A 14,164-nucleotide genomic window follows, 5' to 3' on the forward strand; every position below is an offset into this window, starting at 1 on the left:
ATTTATTAGTAACCATAATATCTAAACAAAAAAGTAACAAAAAATATCATATTTTAATCTATAATACAACCAATCTAAGTTAAAATAGACTACTTGCTGATAAAAAATATCAGTATTTTTTATATTTTAACTTATAATAAAACTAATATTATAAATTCAATAATAAAAAATATAAGTATAGGTCTATAATTATAATTCTAGCAATAAAAATATAATTATTTCAAAAAATATCAATATTATAATTCAACTATAATAAAATTATAATTTTAAAATAAAATATAAATAAATTATTGCAGATTGATTTTAAGTTAATTGGATTGATCTATTATTAATTCGTATATTAATCTTGTATTAAAGGTCAAGTCTTTTTTCACTCAAACTCATTTATATCACATTTAAATTCACCAATTTTGTATCATATTCATATTCGCGTTAGATTCACAGATCACGTTCCATATTGTCATCCCTATTTGTATTTCTAGAATTAGGGCTTTACGCTTTGACTGCTTCAACCTCTTCTTCGTCTTCATGTACTTCAACCTTGGCCATTGTTGAAGAACGCCAATTTCTCACTCTCTGCTCCAATATTGTCCCCAAGCCAAGCCGCCACATGCCCTTTATTCAAACCACCGTGATCCAACAAGCTTCACCACATGGACTCCCCTTGCTCACCACCCCCACCCCGTTCTGTCGTAGCCTACTTGGACTGATTCAACCCAAGGTAAATTTCATTTTTTTTCAACACTTTGGTTTCCAGATTGGTTCTGCTAAGATGGCTATTGGGTTTGGTGATAAATGTAGGCTTGAGAATCGATATAGATTAATGCTCGGAAGGTTAGTGTTGGGCATGAAAACTTCGGGTTGGCCGAATAGTTTATGGGTTTGGATCGTTGATGTTGAGTTTTGTCAATGTTGGGCCCTAAATTCGTGAAGGAGAAGGGGTGACGCGAGCCGTAATTTGTTTGATGGTTAATGGTTGACACATAAATATCTTGGGTTGATGCTTAATTAGACGGTGGGGATGCTGATGTTGGATTGAGGGATTTTATGGCAAAGTGGAATTTTAAAGGAGCTAGTGTCACCTTTGGGTCAAGTGAAAATACTCGAAAGATATAGAATTGGAACCATAGGGTTATTATGGTAGAGTCATTTAGTATGCTCGGCTTATTTTAGAGGGTGTTAGTTTGATTCTACTAACTTATAGATGGTGTTAAATATTTTGTTTAGGTGCTACTGATGAAAAAAAAGATATGTTTAGGTGTCGATTGATATTCACTTGGCGGCTGGCATTCTTGTGAGGAAATTCAAAGATGTTAAAAAGTTTAAGTAGTATTTCTATGCTAGATTTTGCCTAAAACTAACTGATGTTGATTTTGTGGGGGGAAAAAAAATACTTGCATCTTTTTGTTATGAAAACAACATCTATCATGTTTTGTTTTCTGGGGTGCTTCTGCTTTGGAATGGAAATGTGGGTTTGTGGTTGAGCTGAAAGTCCTGAATGTTGCTAAAGTGCTTTTTGAGAAGAAGAGCTGAAGTTTGATTCAATGATGCTCATCCAAAGTTGAAGCATTTTTTGCTTCTATATTTACAATAGTGTTAGTGAGAATTTCTTTTGGTGATAAGCCCAGGGATTCTGAACACAACTAGCAATCATGTTATCATGGCAATTTCTATTTAATTGAACCATTGGTGATGAAAGATTGTTATTGGAAACACATGATGGTACCCCTAGTTTTTTTAATTAAATTATAGCTGTCGGTTGAGAGTTTAGTAGACTTCTTACAGATTTTATCAGTACTAGGTAGAGAGAGTATTCCATAAATCACATTCTTTTAAGGATCTTGAAATTTTAGATTTCAAATCATTTGGTTTAAATTTTCTGAACTCATTTTCGACTTCTTTTCAGGGTTGTTCCCTTTATACATATTTTGGCGAGGAAAACTGAACCATTCTAGCTCCCATGGCTACCGATGCAGTTCTTCAAGACCAAAGGAAACGCACTTTGGAGGCATTGGAGCGGAGGTTTGCTGTTGAGCACCTTCTTCAACAAAAGAAGAGCAAAAAGAATGTAAATGAAGGAGATAAAAAAGAACCGAATTGGACAAATTCTTTCATTGCTTCTTCGGTAGATAAAATTGATGCAACGGTCACTCCCTCATTGGATGCTTCATCCAAGAAAGGTTTTTTTTTTTTTTCTTTTTTCCAAAAGAAAAGAAAAGCTAACTTTGTTTTTTGAGGATCTCCTGTATGCTTAATGCTGTCATTCATAACAATCTCATACCTGACATTTTTGTATGTTGGATAGACACCTATTATTGATGGTATGCCCCTACAGGGTATTCAGATTGATACCCATTTTTATAGGCTTTTAATAAAATGCCACTTCACCGAGTCTTATAACTTTCTTGTGCATAATATACCCTGGAGACCTGTATGTTCCTCACCTGGGTGCCATTGGTGGAAGCATACCCATTTTCCAATTGAGTCAGCCCTTGGGAGCCAAGTTTCTGGTTTTTATATAAAAGAATGCATATGTTCTATCATAATGTTGTTGCTATCCCCCCCCCCCCCCCCCCCACCCAAAACACACACACCCCGGGGTCCCTCTTTTCCCCATCTGGCAGCAGGCAGCCAATGGCATGGGCATGTCATGTTTTTTCCCATTATTTAAATGATGTGCATGTTTTGCAAAATTTTCTACATTATCCTTCAGATGCAATTGCCAGTATTCTGTATTCGCTATTTATCATTTTATTTATCTGTTGTTTTATAACTTACCTGATTGTTAATCCGGTTCGATGTGGAGAGTTACTTAATATCTCGCTATTTAAAATATAAGTTGAATTTCTTCCTGTTTTTCATTGTAAACTATTTTGCACCAGCTAGTTGTTAAGGTTAAGATTTTGATATTGTTAACCTGCTATTTATTAGACTTTTATCCTTTTTGCATGTACCTAATTGTTTGTCGTGCTTATGTGTAGGGAGTTTTTCTTTCTCAGTTCAGTCTGCTTCAAAAGGTAGGTAGTAGTACTGTGAGCATCAAAATCTTATTTCATTTTTAACTTATCAAAAAAAAAATCTTATTTCATTTTTTTTTTTACATGTAAGATAAGTACTTTTAGTTATCAAAAGGAAAGAGAGGGATGATCAACATAAGTTTTATGAGTTATACTGGAAAAAAATTGTACATATATGCATATATATTATCATTTTGTATCTGTATTTATTGATTAGATGGAAGATGGATGTTTTGCACAGATCCTGAAGAGAATGCCCCAGCATATTCACAGCTCTCTCAACCTGTACATGAGAATCTGCTGGGAACCAGTAGCAAGGTACTCTGTCTATGACCAATTTATTGTTAGAGGTGCTTCTATTAGTGAATTTGCTTTTCTCATTTAAGAGATGAACTTCGCTCAACATCTACCTGGTGTCATGCAGCTTTCTTCTAAAAAAGGACAAATGGCTGATAAGATTTTACATGAGCTTCTTCAGAATGGTGATGCGGCTCTGAAGTACATACAGGGGTCCAGAAGCATAAAAATGGACAATTGGATCCTTCTTGATAATTTTGTACAAGGGCGTGGTGTATCTACCGGTTCTAGGATTAGGGCTTTGCGGACCCATTCAAAACGTTCTAAAAAACACATGTCCACGAAAGAACTTAAAAAATGTGGATCCTTTGATTTGCCCCAAGAACTTCATAAGTAAGTTTAATGCTTCTCTGCTCTGCTTGTGGTTGCAATTTTTCAGTCTTTTTCTACTGCTTCTGTAGTTTCAATCTCAGTGTTAATATTTTAATTGTATCTCTGGTGTTGTCACATTGCTTCATTTCATGATCTAATTTCTTTTGTTAGCTACCTCAAAAAGACTAAGCTACATGCTTCAGAAAGAATGTACAAAACTGGACTGTGAATCTGGGAAGGGTGCACCAAGTTCATCCTCTGTCTAGTAGTAAGCAAAAACTGCTGACTGAGACAGTTGACTTGCAAAGTTGTATTTTTCTGGGCTGGTACCATGACTTTATATGTTTATGTAGGGTCAAACGTAAAAATAAACATGATGCTGGTGGTTGAAGTGGTTAGTGTTTTAGTTTTGGGGTTTGGCCTTTGGGGGAGCTTTTACATGAGGAATCGTTCTTTCCTTGTCCCACTCTTGAGTCTGACGTTTGCCAATTATTCTGAATTATCAACTTATCACCTGTTTGTTGTTTGTCCAACAATACAATGGAACTCCTCTTCAATAGATGATGAGAGAATATACAATGAAATTAAAGTTTTGTTCTATTATATGTTAAACTTTGAAGAATGACCGTTTCTATGTGCTTCTAGGTTTTTTTATTTTTTTATTTTTTTTTCTTATGACAGTTTTTCTGAATAATTGTTGGTTGTGTTGGATAACAGGTTTGATGTTTTTAGGCCAATGCATGAAATGTGGAAAGGCTACATGATGCAACTGCTCAAAACCTGTGGGTGAGATTTTTTTTTTTTTTTGCTGAAATAATAATCATGCAGTTTCTTATCCTTCGCTGTTTATCTCTTTTAACTTTTTATGGGTATGCATTTTTAATATGCTTCTTCTGACGCAATATATTGGTTTGTAACCATACTTCTGTTTGTCTTACAGGAGAAATCAGTTGGCTCAATTTATTCTCGATGCAGATTTACATGGTGCTATAATTCTAGGTGAAACTACACTCTTTTTACCACAATCTTTGATAATAGTTGCTCATGCAAACTATTACAGCTGTTTGCTTCCTTGGCCTGTAGTTCTGAATTATAATCAATTTTCCCCAACTTGAACCATCCTTATGACTTTCAATATCATGAGATGATGGATTGATCTATGATGGGCAACAGCCCGCTACATGGGTAAATAATCTGGTAGCATGTAGTTTATCAGCTTTCTTGTGAGAGACAACATTTGCATGTAATTTTACTCCTAACCAAATCCTCAAGGATAACTTGTCTGCAATTTTTGGCTGTCTTCTTTTAGAATGTTCTCTAGGCTATTGAATTGTATGGGTTGATACATACAAACTCAATTTATGCTTTGTGTCGATTGCAGTGGAAGAGTTTTATCTAAAGAAACTGCGCCCCCCAAGCCCCCCCCCCCCCCCCCCCCCCCAAAAAAAAAAAAAAAAAAAGATAATAATAATAATAATCGAAGAGTCCTGGAGAGTATGCATAATATAGTCAGAAGAGTCCTGAACTTATCTTCTTTTATCTTTATGATTTATAGTTTACTTCAATTTTCTGGCAGTTGCTGATTGTAAGGTAACTTCTTTCAAAGGAGTGTGCGGTATCATGATTCGTGAAACTGCAGAAACATTTGGGATAATCACACAAGATGATGTTTTCCGAGGTAATTCATCCATTAGCTTCAACTTTAAGTAATTCAACATAACTAATTCCAGGTTTGATATTCTTATTGTCTTCTACTGCATATTCACATGAAAGGATGATGTGATGCTCATGTATGGTTCTAGTATGACCATTTTCTTGTATGAACAGATTTCAGCACTACAGCTGGCAGAAGTAAGAGGTTTTGCCAGTATATCTGCTTTCCTTTTGTTTTTAATAACAAATCTAATCAATAGGAGAGGAAAGTGAAGTACATGTGGAGTATACAAGAGAGGCTCCAAAAAATTACAATTTGAGAACCCTTCATTAACAGCACTATGTTTATATAAAGATCACCCCAAACATTTTAACAAAGTAGAGCTGATGTCAACAGAAAACTTCTCAACACCCTCAAAAGCATGATTATCCATGTCTCCTAATCGTCTACAGAGGAAAGAGGATCTGTGTATGAGTTGATTTTTATTATCAACCAAATAACCTCTTCCAATCAAATGATTTTTTCCAATCAAATACACAAGTTACTGAAATATTTACTGAAATAGCCAAATAACCCCTTCCAATCAAATGCACAAGTTACTGAAATATTTACTTTAATTGCAGAATTCTCTTACTGATTAGTAAGACTGGAAGAGCATGCATTTTATTTTCCAAGTATAGCTAGTAGTTACCCATCCATGGTGAGGGAGGGCTATGAAGTCTTAATCCAAGGAAAGTAAAAGTTGGAAAAGAGAAGACATATTTGTAGTCTAATATGTGATAGAAGTTTTGTGGTTTTGGTTATTGTATGAACATAACATCTTGTTATTGTTATTGTTATTGTTATTGTTATTATTATGAAAACAATGCATAATGCGTAGACCAAGCACACAGTGCTATACAAGAAGAGAAGTTTATTAGAGAAGTTAATAGACAAGAAAACCATAGAAGTTCAACTCATAGATGTTCAAGTCATGACAATCTATCGAAGTACCCAAAGGAATAAAGTATAGAAAGAAACTTTTTAAGCTACTGCAATGTCCGCTTGCGATTCTTAAAGTGTGTATGGCTAGCATAAAACCCTCATATAATGGTGAAGAGATCTGCCATCCTTCTAAGCATAACTCAAGCTAACCCAACTCGATTAAAAACTCATCCTTCTAGTCATAACTCAAGCTAACCCAACTCGATTAAAAACATCTTCTCACAATGGACCGACAGACTCACTATGGAATATAAGGTGGTCTATAGATTCCTAGCTCTTTTTTCATGACGCACCAGTTTGTCACAATAATATAGCATTTCCTTAGGTTGTCCATAGTGAGGATTTCCCCAAAGAAGGCTGTATGGGCAAGAAAAAGTTGCACTCAAGGCACCTTAGTCCACTAAATATTTCTCCAGGGAAATGGATACCATCCTAAGGTATAAGGACCTTATAGAAATCTAGGACAGTATACTTCCCTTTCTTGGTTGGGCCCCAGAATATCTTAACCACGCCTCCAAGATGTAATCTAGTGAGTGCCTGAAGTTGAAGAACTCTATGAAGGCATCTATCTTCCTGTCAATGCCACTATGAAAATATTAACATTCCATTGAGGGGAGCCACTGGAGAATTGCAATAGACCTGCCCTTGAAGCACATGCGATACATGCTAGGATCTTGTCCTAGAGCCTTACCTATGAACATCACATCTACAACAAGGTTAATGCCCATGCTTCACAAGAGCTGTACACTTTCCTGCTTGATTGGAAGCAATCGCAAATTGAGTGTACCCAAATTATTAACTGTAAAAAAGTCTGACGCTATGGAGCATATTATACTATGCTCCATTTACATCTAAACTTTCTGCTCTCCGATCTCTAGTGAAGGGTTGGGGTCTCGTAACATGAGGATCTCTAATAAGGCTCTTATTGGTAAATGGTTTGGGCAGTACCACCAAGAAGGGGAGTCTGTGTGGAGGGCAGTAATTGATCAGAGTATGGGAGAGCTTGGGGTAGTTGGTGTTTTAATGAAGTGAGGGGTGCACATGGATTGGGTTTGGGGAGAAATAGTAGGAAGGGTGGGATGTTTTTGTCGGTCACATTGGATTTGCTGTTGTTGAGGGATCCAGGGTTAGATTTTGGCATGATTTTTGGTGTGGTAACTCCACTCTCAAGACCGTGTTCCCTTCCCTTTTCTGGATTGCTCTTGATCAGGAGGCTTCGGTGTTGTATCTTTTGGACAGCTCTAATGGTGCCTCACAATGGAATGTTTGTTTTTATTAGAGCTGCTCAGTATGGGAAATTGAAGCTATTTCCAACTTTTTCAGCTTGTTATATGCTTCGAGCTTTGGTGGTGTTGAGGTGGATAGAATGTTATGGATACACTCCGGGAAAAAGAAGTTCAATGTACAAGGTTCTGGTTTGTCATAGCCAAATTCCATTTCATTGGAAGTGCATTTGGAGGAGTAAGGTGCCTTCTACAGGTTGCTTTTTTCAGTTAGACTCCATCTCTTGGGAAGATCTTGACTATGGACAACTTGAGAAAGCAAGGAGTAATTGTTGTGGATTGGTGTTATATGTGTAAGAAAAGTGGTGAATCTGTGGATTATTTATTACTTCACTGCGTGAGCTGGCAAGGGGGCTATGGGATGAAGATTTTCAACAGGACTGGACTTGCATGGGTGATGCCTAGGAGGACGGTGGATCATTCATGGCTACCCACATTTTGCTGCTATATGGAGAATGATTCCTTTATGCCTCACGTGGTGGTGCATTTGGCTTGAAAGGAATGATGAGAGGGAGCATTCTTTTGATGAGCTTAGAAGTTTCTTTTTTCAGACCTTATTCATTTGGGCTTCAGTCATTGTCCTTAACAGATCTACTACTTATGACTTTCTTGTATCATTTTCTAATGCCTAACTTGTAATAGGCGTGCTCTTTCATATACTCTCTGTGCACTTGGACAATGCCTGTTTACTTATTTTAAATAAAAATTTATTACTTGTGAAAAAAATATATCTACATGTTCTTCTCGTCCTGTGTCTCTACATATTGGAAGTGGTGATATTTGGAGCTTAATTTTCTGGAATAATTACTTACCAAAATTTTTCTTGGATAATTTGCAGTTGTGCCCAAAAAGAATGCAGTCTTTATTTTCCAAGTTGATTGCTGGAAAGTTACATTGCTTGGGGACAAACTCACTTCGAGGAATTTGGGCTTATGATCCGATATTGTTTATTGCATCCAAGGTAATTTTTTCCCCGAGTCATTAATTCATTAATGCGGATGTTGATTTGTGCACTGTTAGCACTTGTTTTCGTGATTTTTTTCCTGAAATGTGGTTGAGGACTTGTTTGATGCCAGTTTACACTAGATTTTTCCATTTCTCAAAGTGAATTTCATGCCTCTTTGAAGTTGTGCACTGTGTATAATGCAATGGAACCTCTTTGTGTTGAGAACAGGGGTTTTAAAGGAATTTCTTATTTTATTTTTACTGGGCCATTACTGAGCATTAGATATCTAATCTGAGATGGGAAAAATGCTCAAATTGGAAATATTATGGTTAATTCATTTGGTTGGTTGTTCAAATGTGATCATTCTCTAGATGTATCTTGTTGCTGGACCATGGCTTGCTGTGATAATAAGGAAAAGCTAGATCAAATATTTTTTTTTTTTCCTTGGATTAATTTTATCTGCCTTACTACAGTGGTTCGATCATGCTACTTTCGTATTCTAACCAGAAGATTTATTATCCGTGCTTCTTTAATATTTTGGGAAACCTTTTCACTGGGACTCTCTTTTTTGGTATTCCAGAAACTTAGATTGCTTGCTTATTCATCAGGTTCAACTTTGATGGAGTTGCAGGAAAGCACAGAAACTTGATGATCTCATTTAGAGATTCAGTCATGATCAAGATCTATAAAAAAATTAGTGTCTTTGGGTGAAAGAATTAGAGATTCAGTCATGATGTGGCAAATTTTGGTTACCAGGCTGCTGAGGGAGTTTGGCAAGGACTCTTTACCCAGAGAACTATGACCGGAAGGACAACCCTTCTCCAAGTTGATTGCACAACCATTTGGTTTTAGGCATCAAAAACTAAATAGGCATAGCAAATTTGTTAACAATATAGGTTTTTTTTTTTTTTTTAAGTACTAATCCTAATTATCTAATAAAATAGCAACTTTCTTTCGTCTTACACTATATACTCTGGTTTTGTAAAATGCTGCTTTTACCTTCATTGAAGGCTATCGTGATGGACGTCCCTTGAGTCATGGGATCATATAAAGATTTTTCTATTCATGGTTGTTCAAGATTTTCTAGAGACTGTTTGTGCACTGAGAAAATCATTGCCGAATGCCAATAAAAAGGTTCCCAAAGTACGCAATGGGGAACTTGGAGATTATGTTATGTGCTGCGACTTGAATTTACACAGAAAGATACGTAAGACTTGTTCAGAGTTTAGCAGAGACACCGACACCAAGCATATCTGCAAATATTCTTTCATGCACCTGCGCAATGCGTGGTATTGTTTCTGAATGGAATGGTTCGTGTCCTCAAAATTTTAATTTCGATGATGTTTATTAATGAATTCTCAAACAACTTTTCACTTAAATTATTTAATTTATGGGTATTTAAGATAAAAATAAAAAGGATGATGTGGCTTAACAGAATTATTATTATTATTATTATTATTATTAATGGTATATTTAATATAAAAAATTTACTCATCATTTCTACGTCATACATAACATATAATCTTATTATTCTTATTTTCATATTTTCCCTTATTGAATGTGTATTATATGGATGATAAGTAGAAAATTTTATTTAGTTTAGCAAAAATAAAACAAAAAAATAAAAAATAAATAAAAAAATAAGTGTGGTGTATGGTGTAAATATGATGAATAGAATGACTCCATTTAATAATAATAATAATATATACAAATGAGAAGAAGCGATGTTACTTTATAGTACTCTTTAATACGATCATGTATAAAAAAGAAAACTTATAAATTAATATGACCTACTATAAGGATTTGAAAAAATGATTCAATTTAGGCTGATTCAGCCTAGTCAAATTGAATTAGTAAGAAATCGAACTAATTTTAGTGAAAATTTTGAATCATTTATTGAACTAAGTTAACTGATTTAGATCTATTCTAGTTGATTTTAGACCGATTCTAACGGATTCAAAATTTGATTTATTTTTAAATTGTTTACCAATTGAGTTTTTTTCTTTTAATTTTTTGTACAAAAATATAATAGAACTATACATATATTAACTTTTTCATCATTGTATTTAATAAGAATCGCAGAAAAACTAAAAGATAAAACATGTAGTTCTTTATTTTCTTAGTTGAACAAAAAATTAAGGATATGAATGAGTATTTTTTTTATTAAACTCATGGTTATGCAAAAAATACTGTTTGCCATGTGTTTATAACTTAATGCTCTTTATCTTTTTTGTATATAAGGCAAAAAAAATGTCAATAATTGAGATTAAATGCAGAAATTACATATTTATTAAAACTATTTAGATTCATATTATATTTTTATTAAAACTAGTCATTGAATTTATATTTAATAATCTTTTAAACATCATATAAAATGTTTGAATTGCATCGAACAACATTGAAATATTCCGATTCAAAATTGTCATGAATCTCCCGATTCAATTTGTTGAATCATCCGATTCATTAAATCAGTCATTGCCTGATTCCAAACCTGATTCCAATTTTTCAAGCCTTGCCTAATATAGTATATTAGATTAAAAAGTGCATTATGTTGTAAATAGATATGATATGTTATATTATCTCACGTTATTTCTAAACTTATTTTTGTAAGATTTCTTTATATACGTAGTACTTTTCTATTTTGGATAGTTGATAATGTGATTTCATGACGGGCAAATTTGGGGTCTCAAATAACTTTTTCAACCTTTCAAATAAAAAAATAATAATAATTTCAATCTTTTCAAATCTCTAAATAAAAATAATATTATAAAACTATATTCTTACAATATTATAATTTTATAATATTTTTTATTCAACTTTTTCTCTCAATTTTTTAAAACTTAAAAAAATTCTTAATTCAAACTATCTCACTATTATTCATAAACTATCTTATTACTATTCACAAAATTACTATCTTATCAAACCAGCCCTAAGTCTATGCTGTGAAAATTATATGATATATAAATGAATTAATCTACAACCAGAACCTAGTGTAATTTAAGCCTTTTACATTAGCTTTCTATTAAAAAAAAAAAAGGAAAGTGCGCATCCATTTAAAATATATATATATTTATATATAAATGACAAGGGGTGGTCCACTCCAATAAGCACAAAGGCCTACGGTACGTTGGTCTCGAGTTGGTGAGATCCACCATACCGTGGTCCATGCATGGCTGCTCAAGCTTCAAGGTGGCGAGATTCACCCCAATGAGAGAGCACTCAACTCACTCCAACATTTGAGGGGCGAGAATTACCCAGGTTGAGCTGGTTTGCCACCATCGTTAATTGGGTGGTTCTAGAATCTTCTTTTTATCTTTTTTAATTTATTTTAATTTTAAATAATTTGGTAAGATAAGAGTGAGAATGAGAGATGAACCAATTAAATAAATCAAAAGTAGTATTACATATACTTATGGGGGAGTTCAGTTTGGTCCGATCTTTGGAGGTTTTGTAGACCGCAATGGACTTATTCAGTCTAGGATTTTTCCATCTTAAACCTGACCGAACTCTTTAAGGGACGGTGCGTTTGATCAATACTAGATTTTTTTATTTTATTTTATCCAAAGGCATTTTTTTAATACTTATATAATTATATTGTAATATATTTAATATATATATATAGTATACTATTATATATGTATTAATATATATATATATATTTATATATTAGTAATATGCTAATACTATTAGTCTATTAGTATATGGTAAATTAGTAATAGTTATTAACTTATTTACTATAACTAATAATACACTAGTACTATATATTATAGTTAATAGTAATACATTAAAGAATATAATAATACATTGATACTAAATATATATAGTTATAAACTTATAATGATTTAATTATTATGAATTTATGATTAGTATAACTATATAATAATATTAGTATTAGACTATTAGTAATTTAGTATAACTACATTATATTAGTAATATTAGTTATGTTGAATCAATCAATTAGTATAACTATATTCTACATTATTAGTATAGCTATATAGTCTATATTATAATTGAGAGTCTTAGACTATATAATAGATTATTAATATTAGTACAACTGTATAAGTATACTGTATACCTATATATTGGTATTAATTATAGTAATTAGTATAATTATATAATAGTATTAATAGTAGACTATTAGTATAGCTATATATTAGTATTAGTTATACTGTTATAGTGATTTAGTATATTATAATTTATACTATAACTCTTATAATATGTTAATATATTAAAATGAGTAATGCTATACACCATACCACCATCTTACTTATATCCCACTATAAATGATGTGGCGCATTTATCACCATTTAATTATAAAGAAGTATGTAATAAATGATCAATCAATGATGATAAATGTGTCACATCTTACTTAGTGGGATGCAAGTATGATGGTAGTATAGCGTATAGAATTTTTCTATTAATATATACTAGTACTATATATTATAGTTTTACATTAAAGAATATAATAATATGTTCTTACTAGATATATATAATTATACTTATAGTGATTTAGTTATTAACTTATTATGATTAGTATAACTATATAAATTATAATAGTATTAGACTATTAATATAACTATATATTAGTAATATTAGTTATGATGAATCGGTGAATTAGTATAATCATATAAGTATCGATTATAGTGATTAGTATAACTATATAAATTATAGTATAGTGATAATTATATTAATTAAATATAAGTATAGTGATAATTAAATTATATTAATTATAGTCATAAGTATGTTGTATAGCTATAACATAGTATTAATTATAGTAATTAGTATAACTATATAAACTATATAATAGTATATTAGTATTAATAGTAGACTATTAGTATAGCTATATATTACTATTAGTTATAATGATTTAGTATAACTATATTAATATAAGTACAGTCTATAATAGACAATCAGTATTTTTTTTATACAATATATAATTATATAATTAATTATATACAACTATTATATAAATAATATATATAAATAATTTTTTTTTAAGATTTCTATTCGGTCCGATTCAATCCGGAGTGAAAAACTCCTGGACTAGGACTGGACCGAATGAGTTCGGTCACTTGAAAATTGGACTTTGGTCTAGTCTGGTCAAAAAATGATCGGTTCGGTCGGTTTCTCCGGTCTGGACCGGCTAATTCTCAGCCATACATGTATTTATAATTTTAATTACACTTTTACTTACAATACTCATTTTGTTAGTTTTATTTTGAAATTCAAAATTTTAAATTTCAAATTTCATTGTTGAACCCAAGGTTTCAAGCTTTGTATAATTATATATCTACACATGAATTTTGATGATAACAAATAAATTCAAAGGATAAAGAAGTCTCAAACTCAAGTTGTCTATACAATGGAGTCAAACATATCAAGGAAACAAGTATGAGCAAGAAGGGAACAAGTTCACATTAAAGTTATAAAGTAATGTTGTAAATCTCTTCAAAATTCGAAATTAGGATTAATGTTCAAAATTAATATTTTATCATAAAGTATTAAAATACATTTTCCACATGTGCATGAATTTTTTTTGAAAATTAAATTTAAAAATTTTGAAAGATGATTGATTGTCATCTTTTACATGTGCATGCCTTGATTAAAGGGT

At 32.2% G+C, this 14,164-nt stretch overlaps 1 protein-coding gene across 3 annotated transcripts; it reads left to right on the forward strand.

Annotated features, from left to right (window-relative positions):
* The first annotated feature begins 420 nt into the window (after nt 1-420).
* Nucleotides 421-9,633, forward strand: LOC122277639 (ribonuclease P protein subunit p29). Of its 3 annotated transcripts, none has more exons than XM_043087719.1 (10): nt 421-721; nt 1,907-2,180; nt 2,982-3,017; nt 3,235-3,335; nt 3,442-3,707; nt 4,404-4,472; nt 4,627-4,685; nt 5,263-5,364; nt 8,446-8,568; nt 9,185-9,633. In XM_043087719.1, the coding sequence occupies exons 2-9, from the start codon at nt 1,961-1,963 to the stop codon at nt 8,541-8,543; spliced, it is 951 nt and encodes a 316-aa protein (XP_042943653.1). In that variant the 5' UTR covers nt 421-721; nt 1,907-1,960; the 3' UTR covers nt 8,544-8,568; nt 9,185-9,633. The 3 variants fall into 3 exon arrangements, with proteins under 3 accessions (XP_042943653.1, XP_042943652.1, XP_042943655.1); XM_043087718.1 differs by having other exon boundaries at nt 422-721; nt 9,162-9,633; XM_043087721.1 differs by having other exon boundaries at nt 423-721; nt 3,259-3,335; nt 9,162-9,633.
* The last annotated feature ends 4,531 nt before the right edge of the window (nt 9,634-14,164 follow it).

Source organism: Carya illinoinensis, chromosome 9 (assembly GCF_018687715.1).
Source record: "Carya illinoinensis cultivar Pawnee chromosome 9, C.illinoinensisPawnee_v1, whole genome shotgun sequence".
Classification (NCBI taxonomy): domain Eukaryota; kingdom Viridiplantae; phylum Streptophyta; class Magnoliopsida; order Fagales; family Juglandaceae; genus Carya; species Carya illinoinensis.